The sequence below is a fragment of the Microchirus variegatus genome, assembly GCF_963457635.1.
Source record: "Microchirus variegatus genome assembly, chromosome: 5".
Taxonomy (NCBI): domain Eukaryota; kingdom Metazoa; phylum Chordata; class Actinopteri; order Pleuronectiformes; family Soleidae; genus Microchirus; species Microchirus variegatus.
In genome coordinates this window covers 11,065,536-11,092,472 of record NC_139806.1, presented here as the reverse complement: position 1 = coordinate 11,092,472, position 26,937 = coordinate 11,065,536, and the positions used below count along the sequence as shown (strand labels likewise).

At 40.3% G+C, this 26,937-nt stretch overlaps 1 protein-coding gene across 1 annotated transcript in view; it reads left to right on the top strand.

Annotated features, from left to right (window-relative positions):
* Positions 1 to 12,509: 12,509 nt before the first annotated feature.
* The window catches only part of LOC310927116 (3',5'-cyclic-AMP phosphodiesterase 4B-like), a gene marked incomplete at its 5' end in the record, with an annotated part of 37,134 nt that continues 22,706 nt past the window's right edge, over positions 12,510 to 26,937 (top strand). The window contains 6 exons of the mRNA XM_083889383.1: positions 12,510 to 12,551; positions 16,383 to 16,630; positions 23,734 to 23,928; positions 24,041 to 24,077; positions 24,934 to 25,004; positions 25,988 to 26,037. Coding sequence (XP_083745509.1) covers positions 12,510 to 12,551; positions 16,383 to 16,630; positions 23,734 to 23,928; positions 24,041 to 24,077; positions 24,934 to 25,004; positions 25,988 to 26,037 — 643 coding nt within the window. The remainder of the gene's footprint in view (positions 12,552 to 16,382; positions 16,631 to 23,733; positions 23,929 to 24,040; positions 24,078 to 24,933; positions 25,005 to 25,987; positions 26,038 to 26,937) is intronic.

The following is a 26,937-nucleotide window of genomic DNA, read 5'->3' as shown; positions in this document are numbered from 1 at the left end:
ATCTGATGTCCCGGTGGTTGTCAGTTATTTGAGACGCGCAGAAGCTATTTTAGGAGGAAACGAACGATTTACTGAAAGATCTTTGATCCATTCTTCTTTTTCTTCTCCTCCTATCATCAGGATGTGCTCATCCTCTCCTCTTTGACTGTCCACTTTTGTCTCCAGGCTTTGTGGCTGTAGTTTGAAACACGTCTTATTTATAATAATGATAATGATGATGATGATGATGATGTGCTGCCTATACACATGAATGAGGTCAAACAAGTTGAAATAATATTATTGTTGATACTAAAATACCAATCTTCATACAACAACCTAGAATATTAGTCATTTTACAGTATGTATTTTAACCCTTTAAGGTACTATTCAACCATTTGGTCGACCACACTTCACTATAGTCTCTATATCTCATTGAAAAATGCATCAAGCTGAACTCACTAACACTTAATGTCACTTGTTCTGAATGTTATACTTTATGAATTATGCAAACCAGTTTTATTATGAACAGACGTCTCAACCGTTTGGTAGAGGTCTGTATCTGAAATACTGTAGGGTCTAATTAAAAAAATAAATAAAATATATATATATATTGATTGTCGTTATTGTTATCATAAGTAAATAAAATAATAAAAAATGCAAAGGAATAATTTTTCCTTTGCTTTTTTCATGGTGCGTACCTTTAAGGGTTCAACTACTAAGCTGTCAATAACACATTGGTGCTTATATAGGCAGTTCTGTGATATGTAGGGTTTTCAGATTACATCTGATGTTGTGTTCTTCTTCTCCTGATATCTGATCCTGACATATATTGTACTGTTACCGAGTATCAGGTCATCCCTGAGGAGAAATCGTTCAGGTGTTTTCGTTTTTAAAGGTCAAACCATCCCAAGACGTGTGTTGGTGACCGAGTGCAAATGTGTGGAAAGTGATATTGAACGGCTTTGTTTACTCACATTAACACACTGTTGTGGTAGAGAGCTGCGGGGCTTAGTCTGTAAAGCGAGTGTTAAATGCGACACAATAAATCAGTGTGTGTTTAGAAGTGCCCTCTGAGCCCTCATGATGAGGTTGACCAAGACCCACAGAAGATAAATAGCTCTAGTTAGGTTCATTCATTTATCCAGTTGGATAAATCGACTTAACGTTCTCACTTTGTCTCATTTGAGTCAATACAGACTCGATAGTAAGTGACCTTTTTTTGTATCCACGCTTACATGGGGGCCATTTGACAGTGTTATATCAATCATCTCAGTTTTAGTGGTTGTTTGTCTTGAAGCTTTCAAAATAAGTTAAAATAAAGGCGCGACAGTTGTGACATCTGCTACGCCGTGTGAGGTAATTTATGAAGAAACTCAGTCGTCCACTGTTACAACACTGTTCCAGTGTCACAGAAGTCGTCCTTGTTTGCCAAATAAGACGACATTGTGTGTTCACATTTTAGCACCAGCACCAGTACCTTCCTGACTCTGGTGTTGGTACAGAATGATATATTTTTTCTTGTTCTTCTCACTCTTATCAGGTGGTGAAAAATAAGTCCAATCTTCTCAGTTTCACCAAATCAGGGAAAGTGATCAGTGACGTTGCAGGGTGTCAAGCAAACGCATTACATCTTATACTCACTTCAATGGACTCGGGTTTGGACCGCATACAAAAAAAAAAGGGAAGCCTGTCGGGATCGGTTTATTCTCGCTTCGACCCAAACTGCGCTGTAGATTGTTTAGGGTCAGAGCAGCAGTTCATGATGACGCTGGAGCAGCTGCACAGCTCCAAAGTCACGTTACTTAAATGCTCGTTCGGGTACTGTACTCGGCCGTAAATCTGTCACGCTTATCAAACGTACCTGAATAGAAATCATCAACATTGGGAGATCTTTGTGAGGACATTTTGACCTTGGAGGATAATTTGGCTGGACCACACAACTTTAGCTTTAGCTTTTTGAGGGTTATGACCTGGTTTTAGGGTTATGGTTGGGGTTAGAATTAGGGTTAGGTTCTAGTTAGGCACTTGGTTGTAATGGTTAAGGTTAGGGTAAGGGGTTAGGGAATGTATTAGGTATATGAGTGTCCACATAAAGAATGCAAAACCAGCATGTGTGTGTGTGTGTATTGGTCACATCCCTGAGGTTAACCTCTGTCTGGTCACGTCACATGGTCAGTGTTCTCACCATCTGCATGTCTCCCCTCACGTCACTTCTACCATAATGAAGAGAACATGTCCACATCTGCTCGTCAGACCAGGACCTCCTTGAAAATGAGACGGCAGAATTCTTTTGTGCAGAATGAAAATGTCCTCAATGGTACAAAGGATGGAGTTTGAGGATGTTTTTCAGTGTATGTCCCTAGAATATTATGTTCCCATCCTTCTCCATGATCTGTAAACCGCTTCTCGAGCTGTACGTACTGTATTCTCACAGAGGAAGGACACTTGACAGTACAATGCTATCATATTGTACACCGTGTTGTTGTGAACCAAAAACGATAGCTTCAATATACATGCCGAAGTTTCTTGTTACCACAAGTGTGTGCATATCAATTGACATTTTAACATGTAGTTCAACAGTTGAGGAGAAAATTAATCTCATAACACAATAACTCACTATATTCTTTCTTACAATAAGTTAGTTTTTATTTCATTTTACAATAACAGTAAAATCACTGTCAACAATTGGATCAAAGATATTACCTTGGAAAAGTATTTATATTGTATGCAGTGTTCCGCATTGGTACAAGGTAAACTTGGCTATATAAATATTCAAAAGTCAAATTAAACAGTTATCTTCTCCATTATTTGATTTGGTAAAAAAAACCATTTCTTGTCATAAACTGAATCACAACTTTATGATTTGCTTTTATATTTATGTGCGTGTTGTAATCCGTTAGCTTAGCTAAATGACATTTGCTGACCTTTCCCTGTTCAAATTCCTTAAACAGATCAGCATGACTGTTGGAGAGATGCCTTTCACAGTAGGACATATTGACTTCCTTCTACACTGTTAGTAAACCCCCCCAAAATCTTAAAAATGTATGTAAAATGTTTACGCAAGTCCAGTTTACCATGGGTTCGGTTAGGGTTGGGTGTTAGGGTTAGGGTTGGGTTAGGGTTGCGGGGTTAGGGTATGTTATCGAGCCTACTGATGGTGTTATTGTTGGAGGGGTTATGGTTGGGTTAGGGTTGGGGTTGGTGGGTTAGGTTAGGGTTGGGGGGTTAGGGTATGCAATCGAGCCTACTGATGGTGTTATTGTTGGAGGGGTTAGGGTTGGGGGGTTAGGGTATGCAATCAAGGCTACTGATGGGGTTATTGTTGGAGGCGGTCCATGATTTGTTGAGTGTTGTGTAGCCGGTCATGTGGTGTGAACTCAAGTGGTCACTGTCCTTTATTCTCCACGTCAGTCCTGAAACAAGCGGGCACATAGTACAACTAGGTTTTTGTTAAAAGGACTCTGGCTAGTAGACTGATGATTCATTTACTGGCTGCTTATTGGCTTTCGTGATGATGAGGTTACTCCACTGATGTTCTGCTTCCAGCAGATGAATACATGCTGTGTCTGCGCAGGACATTTACTGTCACACTGGGTCAGTGTTTGTCATCCTGGGAGCAGAGGTGGATGGGGGGAAAAAAAAAGAAGAATTGTGTGTGTGTGTGTAAATCAAGGAATCGCGGGTAATTAGATTTGGTTGTAACGTTAATAAAGTCTGCTTTGTACCATGTTAACATAAATGATACTGGAGCTAAAATGGCACGACAACCGTGAGGCTCCAACACAAACTTAGCGACAAAACAAAGTCACATGAAGCAGCAGGACATCAACAACATACAGCATTAATTTGTTTCATTAGTAAGAGCATGCAAACATGGAAAGACATGCACCGTATCAGTAAGAATTTGCACGTAGCTGCCGCCACCATGAAGTAACAAGCAACAGAACATTAAGTAGCAACAAAAAGGGATAAATGTAGAGTATAAGACACATGATTATAAAACAACAAAAAAGGTGATATTGGACATATTATTTGAAATATAATCACAGCATTCAGAAAGGACAGACTTTGTTAAATAGGACAGAAATCTAAATTTCATACAACACAATTGCAAAGATTTCATATCTTCTTCTTTTTCTGCTTCTTTCTTTAGGGGTCACCACAGCAGATCACCTTCCCTCCATCTTGCCCTATTCTTTATGTCCTCTTCTGTTCCACCAACTGTCTTCATGTGCTCCTTCAAAACATCCATGAACCTTCTCTGTTGGCCTCATTTCCTCCAGCCCTTTCCTCCAACTTTATCTCCAACATCCTTTGTCCAATATAATCGTTTATTTCCAATCTGTTCAGCCTGAGCTGTTCCTCGAATACGCTCATTGCTAATCCTGTCCATCCTGGTCACTCCCAAAGTAAATCTCAGCATATTCAGCTCTGTTCCTTGTTCTTTGCCAAGTCGGTGTCCTCCTTGCATCGGTGCATAGAAGTTAATATTTTATCTTTTGGTTTCTTTCTTCAGTTCAAAAACATGCAGTATGGGGATTAGGTAAATTGGACACTCTAAAATTGACCATAGGTGTGATAGTGAGAGTGGGTGGTTGATTGTCTATGGTTGTGGACCTGTGATGGACCCTGATGTGGAGGATAAAGTGGTATCTTATCTTGTGGAGATGGTGCATTCCGTGTTTTTCAGATAAATAGCTTCATGTTCACTAAAGACTCGATTGTTGTTTGGGGTCTTTGTTGCCGATTTAAGGTCAAACGTATAGTTTCGACTGACCACATTACAGTCCACCAGTCAGCATTTTATTTCACCTCATATGTGCTATTCTGTGACATTTACGTAATTGTAACCCAGTGTCTTGTTTCTTAGGCTGACAGAGTGCTGATGTGAATTCCCGCTCCTCCTCTCAACCACTGACTCGAGGAGCTACACGGCTTCATTTGTGAGTACATTTCTTACCTTGGAGTGTGTTTGGTGTGCATTTTTTTTGCTGACAAAGTGATGTATGACATTTCATCGTTGGTTTCTAAGCAGAGCAGATCAGTTTTCTATGAATTATGGAGAACATTTACCGTAAACCTTAAACACAGGGCACTGATCTGAACACAAGGTACTGCTTATATGTGCAATTGTACCACTTGACCTTTTTTCAGATATAGAAATGAATGATTGTGAGATTATAACCAGGCTTTTATGTGTAAAGAACGTCAACGAAACATGTCGAGTACAGCTTTTCAAATGTGATTTCCGTGGCGTCTAGTTTTGTGTACAGTGGTTTAATTTGAATGTGTGCGAGTTTGAATACAGTGGCCTTGATTTAAAAAGAGGAAAACAAAGAGTGATTGTGTTTCAGAATCTACATATTGAACAGTTTATGTAAAATCCACAAAAACATCTGAGTTGAATTACTACTGCATAAATTCCACATGAACACAGACACTTTTATTTTGAAATTCTGTGAAATATCTATCATATTTTACTACTGCTAATAGAATATTGTGATATCATTTTAAGCACATACTGCCCAGCCCTTCTGAATGGTTCCAAAAAAGTTAGTTTTTTTTACTTGACTGGCCCCCTACTGGCCAGACGAGATGCTCGGTGACCCCCAAGGTCATTTGAATTTGAGACCCCTGCTGTTCAGAGAGGACAAGTGTGAGAAAAACATGGGGAAATCCCAAATCGATGGATGAAAGGAGTGAATTTATGCTCTGTCAGCTTAAAGAATTCTTCTTTAAAGTTCTTTTAAGTTGAACTGATGGTAAGGGAAGACAGAAATGGAGCTTGACACACCAATGACTAGCTGCCAACTACGGCTGTTGTCGTCTGACTTAATCGGTCAACCCGGGAAACTGAAAAGTGATATATCACTACCTAGCACAGCAGAGGCGGACACATTTCATTCAATAAATGGATTCCCTCCTAGTTCACATACAGAAGTTCATTTAAAACAGTGTTGTTGAGCTATAGCTTGGCTCAACTGTTAGAAAAGTAACTACTTCTAATTTCTTTCTCTTCTCTTTATTGGCTTGACAGGAATCTTGTCAAAAAAGGAAATTAATCCACCACTTGTTGACTCTCTTTTTTACAATATGATAAACGCATGATTTAAAGAAAGAACTATCCTGGAATGATCTTGTGACCATGTGGTCCAGTGGCTGCAGGCTCACAGAGGTCAGGCCTGTGTGTGTGTGTCCGTCCGTGGATTGCCGAACAGTGAGCGCCCTGCATGTGACCTCCACAGAGTGACGTTGTCTTTCTGCTGCCACACATTGGCGTGTTGTTTCTGTTCCCTCCTCAACAAACTCCTCTGTCCCCAATCGTCCGAAGAGCTCAGTCCTGCAGGAATCTGCTTGGCTGCACTAAACGCAAATGCAGTTTCCACTGTTTGACCTCGCTGTGAGTTGCTTGTGACGAGTCATCTACGCTGACAGCCTACATGTTCATTTCCCCTTTGTTTCACGGAGATAAAATGGCTTTGGGGTATGAGTTAAACGGCACAATTTAATTTTAATCTAACATTTAGAAGCATTAGGGAAAGGTTTATAAGGGAGCATATAAAATCCAAAATTAAAGCAGACTAGTTGTAAAATATCAGTGATTTTAGCTACTGGTCTACTTCTGCCTCATTGGGTAAGATCGTGTCACTAAGGATAATCTGAACAAATAATTTCAAATAATAAAGTCTCAAAATAACACATAACATATGAGCTCACTGACTTTTATGCTGTGATTTAAAATCACATAGTCATTCTTTATGGACTTTGGTGCAGAGTGAGTGAGCAGTTCAGAAAGTGGTGCAAAAAGTTGAATTTTAGTGGTGATAGGCACTGAAAATGGGGACTTTTTTGGACTCCACTAAATTGACAGATTACAGATTACTGATCATCGGTGACTTGAAGGTGTTTTTAATGTGTGTGCGCCATAGATATGTCCTCAGTCGACATGCTTTGGGTACACACGCTGTGGTTACTGAGGTGTGAATAAAGTAGGTGTGGCGTTCAGATTTATTAAATAAGGGTGGGTCTAACTGTCAAACAGGATCTGCCACTGTTCAGTCAACAGCTGTCATGCCTTGTGACCAGTGTTCACTTGATTGAAAGCTTGGTACGTTCAGTCTGAGTCGCTGCAGAGCATTTGTATATAAGTATTTTACTCAATGGTTCTTCATTTAACAGAATCTGACTTGTGAGTGACTGTTGTAAAGCCGTGATACTACTATAATATATGCAATATTATGTTCAAGTAACATATTATGGTACTTGAACATAATATTGCACTTGAAAACATTAGTTCTTGATATCCCTACACTATCACCCTCTATAGACCCCCATTGATAGTAGGTAACATATGGCATGGATTGTGTGTTGTGGTCAGATAGTCGGCAGTGCAGGCTTTGCTAACGTCATTTATGCGAAATACCCGTGTGCAAACATCAGTTGCTTGCATTGTAAGTTAGAACATCTTAATCCTGCCCGTGGGGTGGCGTTTGTGGAGCTGATGAGATAATATCACGATGTAAGGGCACATTCTGTCCATTGAACTGTGTTCAATAAACGTCTCAGATGTCTTGGATCAGTGGAAAACAAAACTCCACATGAAAAAAAAACCATGGTAACTCGAACCACTTGGATAAATGATGGATTCATCTGATCATAGGCTTTGAACATACACTGTGTAGATTCACTCTTGGGGTCACTTAGAAATGTCCTTATTTTTGAAGGAAAATCACTTTTTTTCAATGAATATAACATTAAATAAATAAGAATTACACTCTATACATTGTTAATGTGGTAAACAACTATTGTAGCTGCAAACGTCTGGTTTTTAATGGAATATGTACATAAGTGTATAGAGGCCCATTTACAGTGTTCTAATGGTGAACTGTGTTTGCTAATGGCGCTAGAAGGCTATTGGATGATTAGAAAACCTTTGAAAACCCTTGTGCAATTAGTTAGTTATTAGTTAAGTTATTATTTAGAATAAACATAATTATTTCTAATCTTGTCAATGTCTTGATTATATTTTCTATTCATTTTGCAACTATTTTGATGATTAAAAGTGTGACTTTCAATGGAAACACCAACATTTTTTATATATGACCCCAAACTTTTGAACAGTAGCGTATGTGCCGTGATTTGTTGTCTCATTTTCATCTAAATGGGAACATCATTTCCAAAATTTGCATCATGCTCTACTAAAGACCTGAAACTAACCATTGACACCTTGGACTCCTCTGGAAAATGTCTTCTTATTTTATAAATCAAGTGAGAATGTGTGTAACCAGTGAAGTCTCGCCCCCTGTTGGCCGTCATTTTCGTCTGTCCTACTTCCCAGGCTTCACATTTGAGAACAAAAAGACAACATCCATTTTTATACACAGTCGTTGTTTTTGACCATATCTGGCTTCAAGAGGCTGGAAAACAGTGGTTCCCAGAGCTCAACACAAAATATTTACAGTAATAATATTTCAGAGTGCACTGAGTAAATATATGACATTTTTGCTTTAAAACAAAGTCTGTGGATTGGTTGCACCGCTTTGTTCTGCCCTCATGTTGCAGTGATGATACACGTTGCACAATATTCCCCAGTGTTTCCGTCCAATCTTTTGCAATCAGCATCTTGAGTGCTGCCTCATGACTGCACATTCTGGTGCCCGCTTCACATCAACGTCCAATTATTTGTAGTGGTACCAGCAGCAGCCTCCGTGGGGGATGGCCTGTTGCTGGGTTTTACGAGAACGAGAGGTCACTTGTTTCTCTGAGAAGTGGTGGCAGCAGCCTGCCAAAGTGGAGACACCAGTGCACCCCAGTGTATTCTGTCCAGTGGCGTTCTTTGAAATGATGTCTCGGGGGTTTAGGTTTGGACACTCTTCACAGGCTCATTGGCTCATTGCATCCGGATATAATGACAGAGCTGTGCCCTCCTCACTAATGTGCTGATAGCAGGGAACACACCTTACAAGAAAACAAGTAACACACATTGAATCTCTTAGTAGTTTTTTTTCATCCACTTGGAGACATTAAAAGCTTATTCAGTGCTGTGCTTACTACTATTACTGCTGTGCCCTCCCAGAAGAAATCTCAGTTAACACTGAGAATTAATCAAAACAAGACTAAACGCTCTATCATGAATATACTGTACCTACACTCTTAGAAATAAAAGTGCTGAGTAGAACCATATAAGGTTCTTCGGCTTGTCCTCATAGGAGAACCATTTTTATAAAGGTTCCACCCGGAACCCTTTTGGAGGGTTCCACCAAGAACCGTTTTAAAACCCTTTATTCAGAAAAGAGGTTTTAAAGGGTCATCTGGATCGAAATGGTTCTTACTGGAACCATTAGTGTTACCAAGAACCCTTGAAAAACCCTTTCTTCTGGAAGCAATTGGTGGTTCCAGGTAGAACCTCATGTAGAAGGACCCTTTTGGAACCCTTATTTCTAAGAATGTAGTACAAAATTCAGACTCCCATTATAGACAGACTTTGTGCTACATATGTTCATACTATTAACCAAGTCAATAAAAGGATTTTAGTCTCTTTTCCTGGTTTCTCATAATTATCTATCTATAAAGCAAGTTTTTGGTTTTTGGATATGGGTTGAGCATGGCCCGATGGTGTGCATCCTTGATTTTCACGATTTTTTTAATAATTTTAATTTTGCTGATTTATCACGATACACCAGGCAGGGGCGCCGTCAGAACACACTAGCGCAATCAGTCCGAAAACCGGAAGTCCGTGAAGTCCGCGAAAAGTTCTATTCTTGGCTCCACAGTGCGGCACAGAGTCCTACACAAACTTCCAGCCTCAGAGGATTTATCTGTCCAGTGGATACATGTTATATATGACGGCAATGTGCCTGCTAGAGCCTGCAAATGATCACTTTTCCAAATGCTAACTGCTGTTAGCTCCCAGAGATACTACTAAACAGAGCGTTCTGAACAGGGCTGTGCAGTGCCCATAGGAAGTGCACTAGTAAATCTAAATTCAAATACAAATATGTATTTTCACAATTTTATAAGCAAACCGTTAACTGTCTAATAAAGATGAGAATAGAAGGCAACAGAATGGATAATTAAAATCATGCAACGTGAACCACATACGCCCTAACTAAAAATCCAAGGAGTGCAACCAACTCTGAAATGTGCAAAAATATACGTGTTAATCCAATGGAAAGTTTAAAAACCATACTGTTATTAGTCACTGTTATTAACCATTTCCATCACGGGAAATGCCACAGCAGTTTAGATACAAATATCCAGGCTTTGGTTGAGTGTTGTCATTTCACCGTCCATGGAGATACCATTCACCACAGATTCAGAATGAGCTTAAAATAAACAAATTAAATGCTGCATTCCACCTCAAATTAGGCTCGAACTCTCGCCTTTTGAGTATGAGCAAATCTGCACCATTCCATTCCAACCATTTTGGTAAAAAAAAAAAAAAATCTTAATCTTAAATATTTCCCATAACCCCCATAACCATCTGTAGTTATTGGTTCTCTGGGGTCTATTCATCTGACAATAATTACTTCTGTGGAAGGACACGGGACTTTCGGACAGCCATTTAAGGACGCTGTGACAGAATTGTTGATAATAATTACATTAAATTGTTTTTTTACAGTGTTATGATGATTGTACTTTAAACAGCAGTCATTTTAATAGTTATTTATTATAAGTGTTGATCCAGCAAAGGAGTTGCACACTCACGATTCGCGATCGCCCTCCAGCCGATTCACATGAGTGAAGCAAAGCAGAGAGTTTACCTTGCATAATGAAGTATAAACAGTTGGAATCGTGCTGTGGACACATCTGTGCAACCTCATGCATTATTGAGCTGCTGGGATTTGGCCCGGCAGCTCGAGGGTGATCCTAAAGATGCTCGAAACACTCGGTCTCTACTTGGTCTGTTGCCATTTCACCATTTCATTATAACTCAGGAAATATGTTGTTTTGTTTTGAAAGCCACAAAGAGAGATGTGGTGGATTTCTGTCGTTGGCTGCAGCCGAGAGCATCAACAACACCAGCCGGTTGTCCTACACTGACTTTAACACAGGGACACGTTGTGCCTGTCAAGTGGGGTTGTTGGGGGAGTCGGTGGTGAAATGGAATATATTGATTGGCTTCTGTCACATAGATTAGTCACTCATGTGTATTCAAGGCAGGCTTAACAGACAGACAGAGAGTAGACTGAAATACCTTCAGGCTCATTCTGTGTCATACACTGTACCACCTAACTCCAATAATTGTGTGTGATGAGTTAATGCATGACAGGGTTGAAGGAGCACCATACACAGCGCATTTACGACAAATTGTGTTGTTGTTTTTAAACTTAATAAAGTTGGGTTGGATTGGATATTTAGGTCGAAATTGCAGATAAAAACTCCCCACACCAAAGTCCATAGAGAAAATCACTGTTTTTAGCTGACGGGGACCAAGGGGCTGCTGCTCTACTGCTGCCTCGTGTGGTCAGTTTGTGTCACGGCAGTTAATCTGAACAAAGAATGTCAAACTCTGAAGTCACAAAATAACACATTTGAACGTAACCATGAAGGCAATAGTGGATCAATAACGCCTGTTTGCTGTGATTTAAAATTCACAGGTATCCTAATGAACATTAGGACACTTAAGGGACAGGAAATGACATCAACCACAGAGGCTACTTGGATCTAACAGCAGTTAGCATTTGGAAAAGTGATCATTTACAGGCTCTAGCAGGCACATTGCCGTCATATATAACATGTATCCACTGGACAGATAAATCCTCTGAAGCTGGAAGTTTGTGTAGAACTCTGTGCTGCACTGTGGAGCCAAGAATAGAACTTTTCGCGGACTTCCGGTTTTTCCAGTGTTTTTACGGACAAAGCGGAGCTCCGCGAGACAACAATTCCAGTAATTTAGCATCTTGTGACGTCCCAGTGAGCGCGAAAGTCAACATTTAGTGTTTTATCTGACCACAAAAACATGAGTGAGTCATCTTTTTTCACACTTTGGCACCTTGGTAGGACCTCCGAAGTCCCAAATATAAGTATTAAAATCAATTAAAAAGTTGATTTTGCATAATATGGGACCTTTAATCAAAATTGAATATCTATGCCCCAAGCTGCTACCACTGGTATTTGCACTTTTATTTCCTCTCATGAGTTTATAGTGCAAGCGTCTACTGTACTTGTGCAAACTTGTGTCTGGTAAGACACATATTCCCCCCTGACAGTTCATGTAATGGCTGCTCCTTTTGTGTAATTCAGTGTGTAATGTGGTGCCGTGTAGACTTCTTCAATAATGTAAGTGGGAATTACAGACATGATGTTCACCCCCCCACCCCTTCCCCCATTTCTGCTCTCTGTTTCCCCCATGTGCAGACTGACTGCCGAGGCTGTCCAGTGCTGGAGAAGCCGGAGATCTGTTTTTTTTTTTTTTTGGAGAGCGCATCAGAGACGAAGAGTGTGTGTCTGCGGGGGTGTGTACGTGTATCAGTGTGTGTGTGTGTGTGTGTGTGTGAGAGAGAGTGTCTAGCGGAGCATCTCTCAGGATGAAGAAAAGCAGGAGCACACAGGGGGTTACACTGGCTGATGTAAGTATTGATTTTTCCAAACATCCTTTCGGTGCAACCCTGTAGATTTCCTTTCATACAGTCCATTACATGTCCACTATCGCTGTTATTCTGCCACTTGTCTCATACTTTCACAGCCTCATTCTGCAGTTCACAGTTTCTCCAAGTCACATTTTGTCCTCTCTGTCGTCGTTGCCCCCCCCCCCTCAATAATAAAGAGACAATGGGAGGCGACACTGAGGCAGCAAGGTGCAGTCAGTGTGTTGGTGTGTGTTGGTTGGTGACTCATAAACAGATTAGTGTCCTGTTCACAGAGCACACAGAGATGAGTTTGATGGAACAGAGCCAGGATTGAAGGATTTGCATGAGAGAGAGTTGAGATGAGACTTGAATACTGTCGTGTGGAGGTTTAAGACGTGTCAGAAAAAGACGGATCACACCCGGACACATTCAGGCCACAGAGTGAATGGAAACATGGACGAAGGACAGAGAGATCTGACAGAGAGGCCCATCTGTTCCTCCTCTACACCACCACCACCGTTTATGACTGGGCAGGCAGGACACATCATTCACTCTGACGTCAAACAGGAGAGCACAAGGCCGAGCGACATCCTGGACAAGCTTTCCAGGAAGTTTTAGGCCGACCTCTATTTCCGCAGTGTAATTCAGTTTCATGGCCGGTGATTATTAAAAGTGATTTTGGTGACAGCAAAGCCAGTAGAAGTTTCATTTTGGAATAAATATCCTAGTAAATAAGTAAAAGTACCTGAAAGGCTTATTCTGCTGTGCTGCCACTCGTTTGTTAAATACAATTTCAAATATTTATGAAAACAAAATACATACACTGTTCAAAAGTTTGGGGTCACTTAGAAATGTCCTTATTTTTGAAGGAAAAGCACTTTTTTTCCAATGAATATAACATTAAATGAATCAGAAACACACTCTATACATTGTTAATGTGGTAAACGAATATTCTAGCTGCAAAAGTCTGGTTTTAATGGAATATGTACATAGGTGTATAGAGGCACATTTCCAGCAACCATCTCTCCAGTGTTCTAATGGTACATTGTGTTTGCTAATGGCGTTAGAAGACTATTGGATGATTAGAAAACCCTTGAAAACCCTTGTACAATGATGCTGAAAACAGTTTTGCTGGTTCTTTGACGAAAGAAAAATCATTATTTCTAATCTTGTCAGTGGTTTGACTATATTTTCTATTCATTTTGCAACTCTTTTGATGAATAAAAGTGTGACTTTTAATGGAAAACACCCAAAAAATGGTATAGGTGACCCCAAACTTTTGAACGGTAGTGTAAATTAAAGCTGCAAGCAGTAACCGGACCGAACTTTATGCACCCCACGTCTCTCCAGCAAAGTAGCTCGGGAACCACATCCACGATGATGGAGCATCACGCCTGCGTCTCATTTCCATCATCTTCAGAAATGCTCTTTGGAAGTTTTCCAGGGAACATGGGAGCTGTTGAATCCCGAGCAGCCAAGAAGAACCTTTCATCTTCATCGAGGAAACACTCACACGTTCCTGTGTTTTGACACTGGACTATGATTCCTTTCATCTCAGTTTCTGTCCTTTTATGACCAAGTCACCCGGCACATATGATGCACCCCAGGCTTCTAAATGTACCAATGTTTGAATTCTTAAACGAAGAACATCTTTATCCTACTTGTGGGGTAATACATGGAGACGAACAACTCTTTTGGACCACGAACAAAGGATCGATGAGGAGCTACGGTGACACGACGGCCATGCGATTGATACACAGTGGTAATGATAATTCATTTTGGCAGTGAAACGGCAGCAGCACTGTGCCGTGTTGACAAGAGTGTCCCCGGGAACAGAGTTGTGCGTTGCCCGGATTTCATTTTCGCCCGCGAGAGGGAGAAAGTGTCTTTAAACGGAGACAGAGACAGTAAATCAGACAAATTGCATTTCTTAGAAGGAGCAGAGGAGTCGACAGTGTTGTGTCGACTAACCAGGGAAGGCAGACTTCATATCTGTGATTTCACAGTCTCTGTTCGATCCGTCCTCGCTGTCTCATTCAGACACTTTCTTAGATTTACTTGTTTTGACTGTGTAGGCTCTCAGTTATTTACGTTTCCTCTCTGCTGTCTGTCTTTGACGCTTGTATTCTGAACAGGAGATGCAATGTTGATTGTCTTCTTATCGTCATTAGTGTTCCGTCTCATCAGTGGGTGTCTAATCGCTTGATTAAAACTTGGATCTTCAGCTGATACTTCCCACTTTGTTTGGCTTTTTTTCAGCAAATGAATAAAAAGATCCAAATTTCAATATCACTCGACCACTTCCTCTCACATTCGGCTCCTCTGTCCAGTTCCCTGCGTCACACACGTTTTATAAGAGACAAACACTTTCCACTCCACTGCATTCTAGGAATTCCTCAATTTGCCCCCATAAACCTCCCCGTGTTCATTTTAGACCTGTCAGCGCGTTTCATTAACGCTTGCATGCGGTGAACATAAAGTGGAGGTTGATGTATGTTGAATGGCTTTCCTCGGGTGCTCTGCTCTTGTTTTACTGCCAGTCATTACAGCAGAGGAGCAGCCGGAGCTCCGACCTGGAACCGTCACACTCGAGACAGACGACATTAAACATTCAGTTTGTGCTCCGCACAAGGTTCATGAGTATGTCCGCTGGCAGCTCAGGTGTCGGAGGGGCCTGAAACGGGCTTTGATCCAAAGCCATGTTTGTTTGCATAAAGAATAAAATGCAAAATGTGGTAATATTCGAGATGGGAAATATGTTAAATGATGGAAATATACAGGGTCGAGCTGAAACGATTAATCGGTTATTAAAGAAATTTTTCAGAACTGAATCATTTTGGTTTGTGGACAAAACAAGACATTCAAGAATATCGTCATTTCTGGGTTTGACGAACACTGATCAATATTTTTTTTAGCATTTTCTGACATTTTATGGACCAAACAATTCGTTTTATCACGAAAATAGTTGACAGAGTAATTGATTATGAAAATAATGGTTAGTTGCAGCTCTAATACAGGGCAATGTTCAGTTTGGTCTTGTCTTTGATCTGCAGTAAAACCATGAAGAAGAAAGAAAGCATTTATTCTGATTATTCTTTTGGCCATTTTCGACGGGGTAAATTGCAATTTAATATATGGATAAAAGGAGCAAGTGTTCGCTCAGAATTTTATCCCATTTTGAGTTGTACGATGGGTTACTTTTTTATGTAGGGGTGCTTATTGAGGAAAAACTGAGGAAAAGCACCTATGTCCTCATCTCCCTGTTGCTAATGCTGCGTTTTCACAGTCGTAAACCTGAAACTACCAGAGACACAAAATTTGTCTGTTAACTCTTTATGTTATGGTAGGCAAGGTAAAGGCTAATACAATCACTGTGCAACCTTATTAGGCACAACGCATTACATTTTCGATTAGCATTAGCATAGCTAGCTGTTTTGTCACTGTTGTCACTGTGTTTGTATTGTTAGCCCTACGCTAATGCTAATCGTAGTTTCGCTAGCTTACCTTTGGAAACAGGTTCACCAAATTAGCTGCAAAATAGCCGTCAGACGCGCGCTGCCCTGTGTAGCGTGATAAATCAGCGAAAATTAAAATTAAATCTGAAAAACTTGAAAATCAAGGATGCACACCATCGGGCCATGCTCAACCCATATCCAAAATCTTAGGGCGATCTGACTAATGGTCGGCGAGATATGCCCGTCACAGACACACAACTTGCTTTATCGATAGATGGATTCCATAGACCTAACTCTTTTTTGTTGTATTGAAGGTGGCCTATTTAGGGGGAATAACTGTTCTAACCCGATTGTCATCCCCCCCCCCCCCCCACAGGAGAATAAAGAGGCTCCCATGTTTACCACATCCAACACCCTCGGAGTGGAGGTGTGCCGAGTCCACAGGCGCTTTTCTGGCAATCTGCAGCTGCCTCCGTTGTCATGGCGACAAGCAGAGAGGGACAGGGACAGGGACAGGGGCAGGTCACTCTCACCCGAAGAGAATCCAGTGACCCGGACCAGACCCACAAGTCTGCCCATCGCCTCCTTGCCCCGCATCGACATCACACAGGCTGATCCCGACAGGTGAGACGCGCCCAAAAAAAACATTAACAAAAAAGAATTGATCATGTTCACCTTTTTTCCCCTCGTTTTATGAATTATTTCTTTGTAGTTTTGTGGGGTTTTTTTTACAAGAGCAGAACTTTCAGATCAGCAGAACCTAAAAAAAAGAGTTGGATTACATTTTCATTTTGAATCGAATTGAACTTGAGTGAACTTTGTAAAGAAAAAACGTTGTTCTCTTCTTAGTCCTGTGCCCTGGAGAGAACAATAACGTCTGAGTAGGCTTTTGTAGTGTCTCCCTTTGAGCTCCCGTAGACTACAGTTGGCTGCTGTTCCAGGTCAGATGACTGTTTTTAGTCACGGCTCCCACTTTAGCGTATTGAGTGCCAATTTGCCTTATGAATCCATTGTCTTTGAACGTCTATGACTCAGCCCACTCACCACACATGATTATGGGCTCTCTTCAGAGACATGGCCCACTGACTCTCTCTCATCTGTTGCTTTTATCTTCTGTGTTCTACTGCTCCTTTAAAAGCCTTTTAAATGTCTGGATGAAAGGACAGGATTCTGCAGCTGCTCAACTCAGGACACTGTGTTCTCCCAAATTCATCATTACATCAGACTCATTGATCGAATATCACAGGGAAGAAATTTTTTTTTGGGACATAAATTGTCAGAAAATGTTCTGATAGATTTCCTTTTCCAGATATTAAAATTATTAAGAGTATTTTCCAGGTTAAACAATAAGCAAATATCAACATTTAACTGGTAGTGAGTGACCGTGTGCAACATGCTTTTTGAGCGATTGAAGATAGAGAAAAAAAGGACGACCGGGGTAAGTTATAAGTGATATGAATACAGTTAAATGATCTCAGACTAAAATATCTGCCATGTTTTGGATGAAAAAAAGAACACACACCCCAGTCGGCAATAAACAGTGATTAAAAATTGGGCTATTAAGATGCCACTTGGGATCTGTTTTTCTGCTCCACAACAAGTCAGCAGTAAAAATGATATAATTGGACTAAGACGACGTTTGAATATTAAAATAAACCAAGTCTTATCTGTATGAAGATGATTTCTTCATTAGGTTTTTCCAAGAAACTGATGCTTCTGGATTAAACCAGTGCACTACAGAATGGCCTAATAATGAGTAAAGGGGACATATTATGCAAAATCAACTTTTTTAATCATTTAAATACTTATATTTGGGACTCTAGTGTGAAAAAAGATGACTCAGTCTTTGTGGTCCTCCTCAGTCTAAGTACAGGAGATAAAACACGTGATGTTGACTTCTGCACTCATTGCTACGTCACAATGCGCTAAATTCCTGGAATTGTTGTCTCGCGGAGCTCCGCTTTGTCCGTAAAACACGCGAGAGTGCAGGGCGACGGCAACGGCATCCAAACACGGAAGTCCGCGAAAAGGTTCTATTCTTGGCTCCACAGTGCAGCACAGAGTTCTACACAAACTTCCAGCCTCATAGGATTTATCTGTCCAGTGGATACATGTTATATATGACTGCAATGTGCCTGCTAGAGCCTGCAAATGATCACTTTTCCAAAAGCTAACTGCTGTTAGCTCCCAGTATAGCCTCTGTGGCTGTGTCTCTGTGTCTGTGGACAGAAAGTCTCCCATCATATTTCACTAAGATGCTTTTGCGAGCAGGTCATGAACAAGGGACTGTTCTGATGCGGAAACTTCAGTGCAGCACATACATGGTAGCAGTCTATTTGTTTAAGAGTGAGACAGAGAAGTGGAACTCAAATAACTGTTTCTCTCTATCTGTCAGCGCACTTTATTTATTGTGTGCGTAGAGATTTAGGATTTATTTACTCACTCGCGTAGACCTTTTTGGTAGAGATTCACTGGAATTCAAAGCTGGAGTAGAGATGAGACCTTTTTTTTGCTCAAACTTCTCATAACGGCGTTAAAACCGAATACACAATGTGACGGCGTGGACTCGTACGTGTTGTGTTGATGCTCACAGTGTCCGTCATGGGTAACGACGTTGCAAGAGTTGTTAATTGATGCCTCCGCTGTGCGCGTGTGACTCAGCCAAAATGGCAACAGAAAAACACCATCTGCTTTGTGTTGATCCCCCCCAAAAAAAGATGACTCATTTTACAGCAAAAATGGCGTTTTGTTTGTCCGAGGTCCTTTCAAAAACAGAGTTTCCAGCATTTCTCAACTCGGCCGTTCCTAAACTTGAGATACAAACATGATTTAAACAATTATTAATAAATCAGTCCACTTCACTTTATTTCTGAACTGACATATCTTTTCACACATGCATGTGCTTGTTACAGCTGCGCTCCATGTAATCTGAAAGGTTTAGCTTCACAAACCTATATATTGCTATATCCATATATGGTAACGCTATATTAGTAAATATTAAGCACGTATTAACACCTTATGTAAGGCAAATCTTAATTCATGTTGTAATAGAGGTAGAATAAAGTTATGTAGAATAAGGTGTTAATACATGTTTAATGATTACTAATAAAGGGCTAGTATGCGACTTATAAGCACCTAGTTAATTGTGAATATGTGTTCCTTAATCTAAAGTGATACCATATATATATTACCTGCTACGTGAGGACTGATAAAAGAAAAATGACACATAATTTAAATGCTATGGCTTTGTTCTATTTCTTAATGCCCACCTGCAGTACTGTCTTGACCCACTAAGGGGCCGCGGTCCACACTTCTCTGTCCTAACTCATGTTCAGTCAAGGTCATAGAGTCTAAACTTGTGTTTTTGTCTCTGTGTGAGGGCTGTGCAGTCGATACAAGATAATGCTCAGTTTTAAACCTTTAAACCGTGGTTTCCTTACATCATGAAATGGTTTTAATGTTAATGCAAAATGAGCAGCAGAAGAATAATGCTTAAGACACCACCCAGAAGACCTCCCCATTATTCATTTATTCTCTAGATTCTTTACGACAGAGTCTTTAATATTTATATGAATATCCAAAGGTTGTGAAGGCTTTTTCTTCCTCTGTTTTCACTCAGATAACAGTGAGAATCTCTGGTTGTTCTCAGTCTTCTTCTGAAAGTTATCCAGTCCTCTCCTCTCTCTGTTTTGCTTCCAGCCTTTTATCAGATAGCGTTAATGTAAATTCAATCTTCTGATGTGGACGTTTAATATATAAACACTGGCAAAGTGTTGCACGTAACATTTGAAGTAACACGTTGTGAGCATGACCATAGACTTGGATAATAATGCCTTTTAAGGTATCCAAAATAGAGTATAGGGAGAAACAAAGAAAACAAAGGACAGAACGAGTGTCCAAGCAAAGTCCAGTGTTCAGTCATTGTGTCGAAAAGAGTTCTCTTCTGCTCTCCTACCTAAAATATGACCTGACTCCTTTCTCCAGTATTCCTGACCATGTTGTTTTAAAATCAACCTTTCAAAAAAAAAACACAAAAAAACATCATTATAATCTTCAGCCTGAGTGGTTACATCAAGCACATGATACAGAACTCAAACTCATTTACCACAGTCTCAATCACTCAAAAAACTTAGTGAGGAAAAATAATAATGAATGCCACTGATTATTTTGTGTGCCATAGACTCGTGGTTCCCATCCTGTGGTCCAAGCCCCCACTCAAGGGGGCGCCAGAGGTTGTGAGGTTGTGAGGTTATTAAAATAATATTTGTGCTTATTAGATTTAGAAAATCCCAATCACACCTAAATTAAAACAAGCTTTACATTTATTTTTTAATATATATGTAATTATTACCAACACCTCTGTGACCTCCAAGTACTGGATCTGTGCAACTGAAAATCGCCATCAAAAGAAAATATATGACAATAGCTTGTGAGTTACCAAGAGTTTATAGGCTGTTTATTTGTGCATATCATCCAATTTATTTATAAAGCACATTCAAAAACAACATTAGTTGGAGCCTGGTTTGTCTTGGACAAAATCAAGGGGGGGTCTAAGGAAAAAAGGTTGGGAACCACTGCCATAGACCACATATCCAAAAAAAAATGGATTTAGTATTCTTGTTTTCTCAAAGACGCAAGAGTAAAAGATAAAATATATACACTACCGTTCAAAAGTTTGCGGTCACCTATAAAAAAAAAGTGCGTTTTCCATAAAAAATCATACTTTTATTCATCAAAAGAGTTGCAATAGAAAATATAGTCACCTCTATACACCTATGTACATATTCCATTAAAAACCAGACGTTTGCAGCTAGAATAGTCATTTACCACATTGACAATGTATAGAGTGTATTTCTGATTCATTTAATGTTATATTCATTTTAAAAATGTGCTTTTCCTTCAAAAATAAGGACATTTCTAAGTGACCCCAAACTTTTGAACGGTGGTCTATGGGAAACTGAGCCTGCCTCTGACTTGATAAGATAATAAAAAATGGTCTAAATTGCTGCGTGAATATGTCAGTTTTGTAAATTCTGTTTCAATTTAAAGCAAAATAGACGATAAAAGAATGGCAGTATTATGTATATGAGTGGACGCCGGTGTGATTGACAGCTGTTATTGTCCAATAGGAGCCTGGTTGCGGGTGACGTCTGTGAATTTTAGCTTACAAAACCTTCATATGGTGCTCGTAACACTGGTTATTGATTGACCTCCGCCAAGGAGTTTGTTTGTTTGTCTGTTCGTTAGCAACATAACTCAAAAAGTCACGGACGGATTTGGATGAAATTTTCAGGAAATGTCCGCAATGGGACCAGGAACAAGTGATTCAATTGTGTATTACTGGTTACAACACTCGCTGGCAGTGTGTATTTTGTAGGCACTGAGCTGTCTTGGCGGAGGTCTGCGCTCTCCGAGTGCTTTTCTAGTTTATTATTGTGGTCTAATGTAGATGTGACGTGACCTGAGAACCAGGTGAAAGGGGTCTCTGCACTGTCGGCCAAACACGGATGAATTTCGAAATCTGCACAATAGAATAAACATTCAGATTTTTCTACGAGTACATCCTCTTTTTTTGTTCCTGTAAACTCGAGGGTCTATGCTTTCCTGTGGAATCAGAGGAGGCGGTTGTTAGGGCGGGTGGAACGATGAGCGCTCTGACTAATCTGCTGTGGACGGGGGGGAAAAAGGGGACAGTCAGAGTCAGATAAACAGGGTGACTGACTGCGAGACACTTCCATGTGTTCTGTCCCAGATCGGCCTGTTAGCATCTGCCAAGCCCACTTATCCTCAGCATGTGGCTTCTTCTTACTGGACAGTGTTTGCTTGTCTGTGAATGAGCGAGCCGTGACGGCGCTGGGGTTTCTAAGCTCCATGATGAGGAGAAGGAGGTGAAAGGGGACAAGGAGAATGTTACGGAGATCCTCCAGGTGCAGAGCTGGGCACTTTGACTTCAGCGAGGAAGTAGTTAGACGAGCTCACCTCTCTGCTCCCAGGTGACTATTATATGAACTGAATTTGTGCGCGTGTGTGTGCCAGGATTATCATTTCCAAAAAAGGAGTTTAATTTAATCTGTCGTACCAGACTAATGCTGCGAGTTTATCCCGATCGAAATGCGCCATTACCATAAATGTGTTGTTTTGTGTCAGATTAAGAGATTAGATTGCGTGTAAAGCACGTCGGTGTTAATGTTGTGTGAAGTTGTGATTTTGATGACGCAGAGCACGGTGTTTTTTTTTTACAGTTACAGTTATGTAGGCTCGTTAATCCCACATGTAGCAGAAATTGCAGATGCAGGGGTTGAATTTGGGGCAAAAGAGAGTTTTGGGAAAGTAATTCCATTACAGAACAGATAAAAGAGGAATTGGCTGAGTGGGTTTGACCACGTGACCACAGCGTCACTGAAATATTATACTGATTAAAAATGTAATGATGTATAAGCGCGTCAGCTGCACAGTTGGTACGATCTGAATGCTGTGTACAGCCGGTAAATTCTGCGCACCATTCATTCTTTGACCTTTAACCTCTACACTCTGATCCATCTGACCGGCTCATCTGGCGATATGACAGCTTGTCCTTTCCCGCTTTACCCACTGAATCCACGGTGACACCCAGATTATATCTGGCTGACCTGAGCAGCTGTGGCTGTTTCATTTCAACATTATAAAGAAAGAATTAGAGATGTTGTCATCGTGTGTCAAACCTTAAAGCTAAATGTCCGCTGGCTTTTTTCCCGGTATGTTCTTCTGTTCTTTTTTAACGGCATATTTATTTAATCTGAATGATGGATGGCTGAAGCTGTCATGAACAGAGCAGAGACACAGCAGACTGAAAAGCACTTTTGAATGACTTAGCATTTCTTTTGGCCAAACTACTTTTTGGGGTCGAGGAATGAATTAAATTGAATCAATTTCGATTTAATTTATGATTATTTGTGCCGTCCTGGAAGCCAGCTCTCTCCCACTCACCAGTCTTAATTCAGTCACAGTATGATTTTTATTATCAGGATAATAGAAGTTCACTATATGGCGACGATTAGGGCTGGGCCACATGGACCAAAAGACATACCCCGATATATTTAGGCTGAATATCCATATACGATATACACTACCGTTCAAAAGTTTGGGGTCACCTATACAATTTGTTTGTGTTTTCCATTAAAAGTCTCACTTTTATTCATCAAAAGAGTTGCAAAATGAATAGAAAATATAGTCAAGACATTGACAAGATTAGAAATAAGGATTTTTCTTTCGTCAAAGAACCAGCAAAACTGTTTTCAGCTGTGCTAACATCATTGCACAAGGGTTTTCAAGGGTTTTCTAATCATCCAATAGCCTTCTAACACCATTAGCAAACACAATACACCATTAGAACACTGAAAATGGGCCTCCATACACCTATTCCATTAAAAACCAGACGTTTGCAGCTAGAATAGTCGTTTACCACATTAACAATGTATAGAGTGTATTTATGATTCATTTAATGTTGTATTCATTGAAAAAAAAGTGCTTTTCCTTCAAAAATAAGGTAATGTATGTTTGCTTTTTGGATACGGATGAATGGATTCATATTCCTTGTGAGGTTTAAACAACAACACACTCTTGTACACAATGGTGGTAAACAAAGTCATCCACATTCATTCACTGACGTTCTTTGACGACCAAAGCAACAATAAGCAGACTCGTCTTCTTCCCTCTTCCCTCTTTGTCGTTCTTGCTCTCCTCCCCAGCTTTGAAGTGGACAACGGCTCATTGCTGTGCTGTAGTCCTTTAGACCCGCAGGCTTCACCGGGTTCAGGTCTAATTCTACACCCCAACTTTGGGAGCCATGGGCAGCGCAGAGAGTCCTTCCTTTACCGCAGTGACAGCGACTACGATCTGTCGCCAAAGTCCCTGTCTCGCAACTCGTCTATCGTCGGAGAACTGTGAGTTATTTACCACCTGCACGTATATATATATATATATATCGTCCATCATAAATTGTGCATTTGTCTGTGTGTAACCGTCGCTCTTCGCTTTCATCACACTCCACTTCAGGCACGGAGAGGACTTGATTGTGACTCCTTTTGCTCAGGTAAGCAAAGACATTTTAAGTGTCTTTTCTGACCCCTGGTGGCAAGAAGTAGGCACCGCAAAGGCTGTGAATCAATGGTGTTTTTTTTAAGAGACCCTCCTTAACAGTAACCATGGAAACAACTGCATGTCAGGGACTGTGTCTCAGAGCCTGCATATTCTTATATTAATCACATTTGCATCAGGTTTAGGCTGAGTTTGGACCCAAAAAGCAGAAAGCGCCTGAAATCAAGCCACTATTACAAAATAAAAGACTTTATTCTGTCCAAGCACTGACTCCACGCAGACTTTGATTCTCAAAAGCGCTTAATAACATCAATTATATAGCAGATCTTTTGATAGAGACAACAAATAATAATCTAAATTAGTTAAATTAATCAACTATTTTGATCATCAATTTATCGGTTTGAAGCTTTTGTTCATGATTAAAACAAGATTTCTGATTGTTTTAGCTTCTTAAATGTGAATATATTCTTCATTTCTTTGCTCCACAAACATTCAGTCATTTTGAATTGTGAATTGTTTTTTAAAGTTTTCTGACATTAGATTCAAATTTTACACCTATTTAACAGCAGTTTGGTTTTATTATTTATTTGTGTTGACTTAGGAACCATTTAGCATTGATCTTGAGCAGAAAACAAAATAAAAACACTTACTATTACTTACTATTGTAAAAAAAAATATTCTGTAAATCACTTTGCAAAAATCCGCTGCATTAACATGCAGTAAGAATGTATCTATGGTAATATTATACAACAACTATGAATATTTAGTGGGGTATAATACGAGTATAACTAAAAAGTACAGTATTTAAATGAGTAGTTCTAAATTCCATTGTCTTTTCTTTATGTCTGTAGGTCCTAGCAAGCCTTCGGACTGTGAGGAACAACTTCACCACATTGACAAATGTGCAGTGTGCATCTCATAAGTGAGTCATATCACTGAACTACAGCATGTGTGTGTGATATATGACGCACTACACCAGGATTCCATTATTTATATGGAAATATATGATATTGGAAATCTACAGTTCATGCAGACATTCCAGAATATTTCAACTCACAATGCTTACATTGCTCACTTGGGGGCGCCAGTTCATCAAAAACCTTTATTTCTAGTACTACAGGATCAAGACAGAATCTTTCTCTTTAAAGTACAGACAGAGAAACCTCTAGGGAGGGAGTGGTGTGTTTTCAAAATGTAAATCTGTTCTGCAGCAGCACCACAATGGCATTTTAGCTGAAAACAACCTCACGTTGTCTGTGTGACACTCTCCCTCTGGTCGCTGACCTTGAACACTGCAACAGCTGCACTTGCCTCAGGTCTGCTGGAGGTGGGGAAGCCACTGAGCCAAAAGTAAATTAGAAAAAGATTAAGACTGCAACAATTGATTGTTTATTTGAAATTTGAGGATGATATTTTGAGCTTTGGGTTTTTTTTTTCTTTATGCACGATTACCTGCAGCCCTGAGACAAAATGCTGTGAGGAAATCTGTCCTGTGAACATTTCAAAGAGAATCAATGCTACATCTATTTAGATCGTCTGTCTCCATTGGATACTTGTTATATATGACAGCAATGTGCCTGCTAGAGCCTGAAAATGATCACTTTTCCAAATTCTGTTAGCGCCCAGTAGCCTCTGTGGCTGATGTCATTTCCTGTCCCTTAAGTTTCTGTGTATTGTTTAACTACTAAACAGAGTGTTCTGAACAAAGGCTGTTTTGGCAGTGTGATTGAACTGCTGTGGTGCTTCATCCTGATGGTATTTTGACCAAAGCATGTCACAGACAATGTTCATTAGGACACCAGGGAACTAGGTTAACTTGGGAGACATACGGTGTAATATGGGACCTTTAACATCTCAGGTTCAATAACAATAGTTTTAATAGCTTTGTTTTTCTTTGATTGGCAGGAGGTCTCCTGCTACATTTCAGCCCTCTGTCACCAAAGTCTGTCTATCAGGTGAGTGCACTCCATAGCCTCTTACTACTGCACTGTGCATGACAAGATAATTACACCCTCGCCAGAGGCAATGACTCTGTATTAAAGTGTGTGCACGTCTGCAGCTCCCTTTCTGTTATGGTTGCTCAGAGGTCAAAGGCCAAGATTGAATGCAAGATTAAAAGATCACGATCGACCCAAACTATACATACACCATTGACATTATTGTTCAATAGTGTTGATCCCAGTATGTGCAGCTTTTACGTACTAAAACCCTGAGATAAACATCCCAACTTGCATGGGACTATTTCCTCACACCCACAGCGGCATACAGAGAGTTACTCGACCAGTACTTCAGCGTGGTTTTGCACTCTTGATGGCTTGTTACGCATGCATATATAAACTCTAATCTAATTTAACGATGCAGGAAACGATTAAAAAATAAAAGAACCCACATTGATTTTACAGTTGGACAAAAGGAATGTGTGAGAGTTACTGAAAGAGATTCAATGGTCTGGACTGAGATGAGGTAAAAAGAAGGGATTTTGGATTAATGAAAGAAGGGAAGGAGGGAGGTTGGGGGATATTAGTTCCTGCCGCTCTGGTTCTTCAAGCCTGATTTACGTCAGCACAGGCTGCACGTGGTTGCTCTCCGCTTCCTATCAGCACAAATGTGCTGCTGGGAGTGTCCCGCAGCAGGAAAAAATACAAGTCAAGTGTGAGTCTCTCTCTTATTGTCTTTCCTCCTCCACAGTTCTCACAAAACCTTGACCCTGAACCGAATAGGGAGTGAAACCGTGCGGCGAGCGCAGTCACTCGTGACGTTTGCGGGAGATAAATTCGGCAAAACAGATTCCGTCTTAATGATCTGGAAATGTCAGTGAAACTTTATACAGCGTCGTCAGCGTTTCCCAGACATAC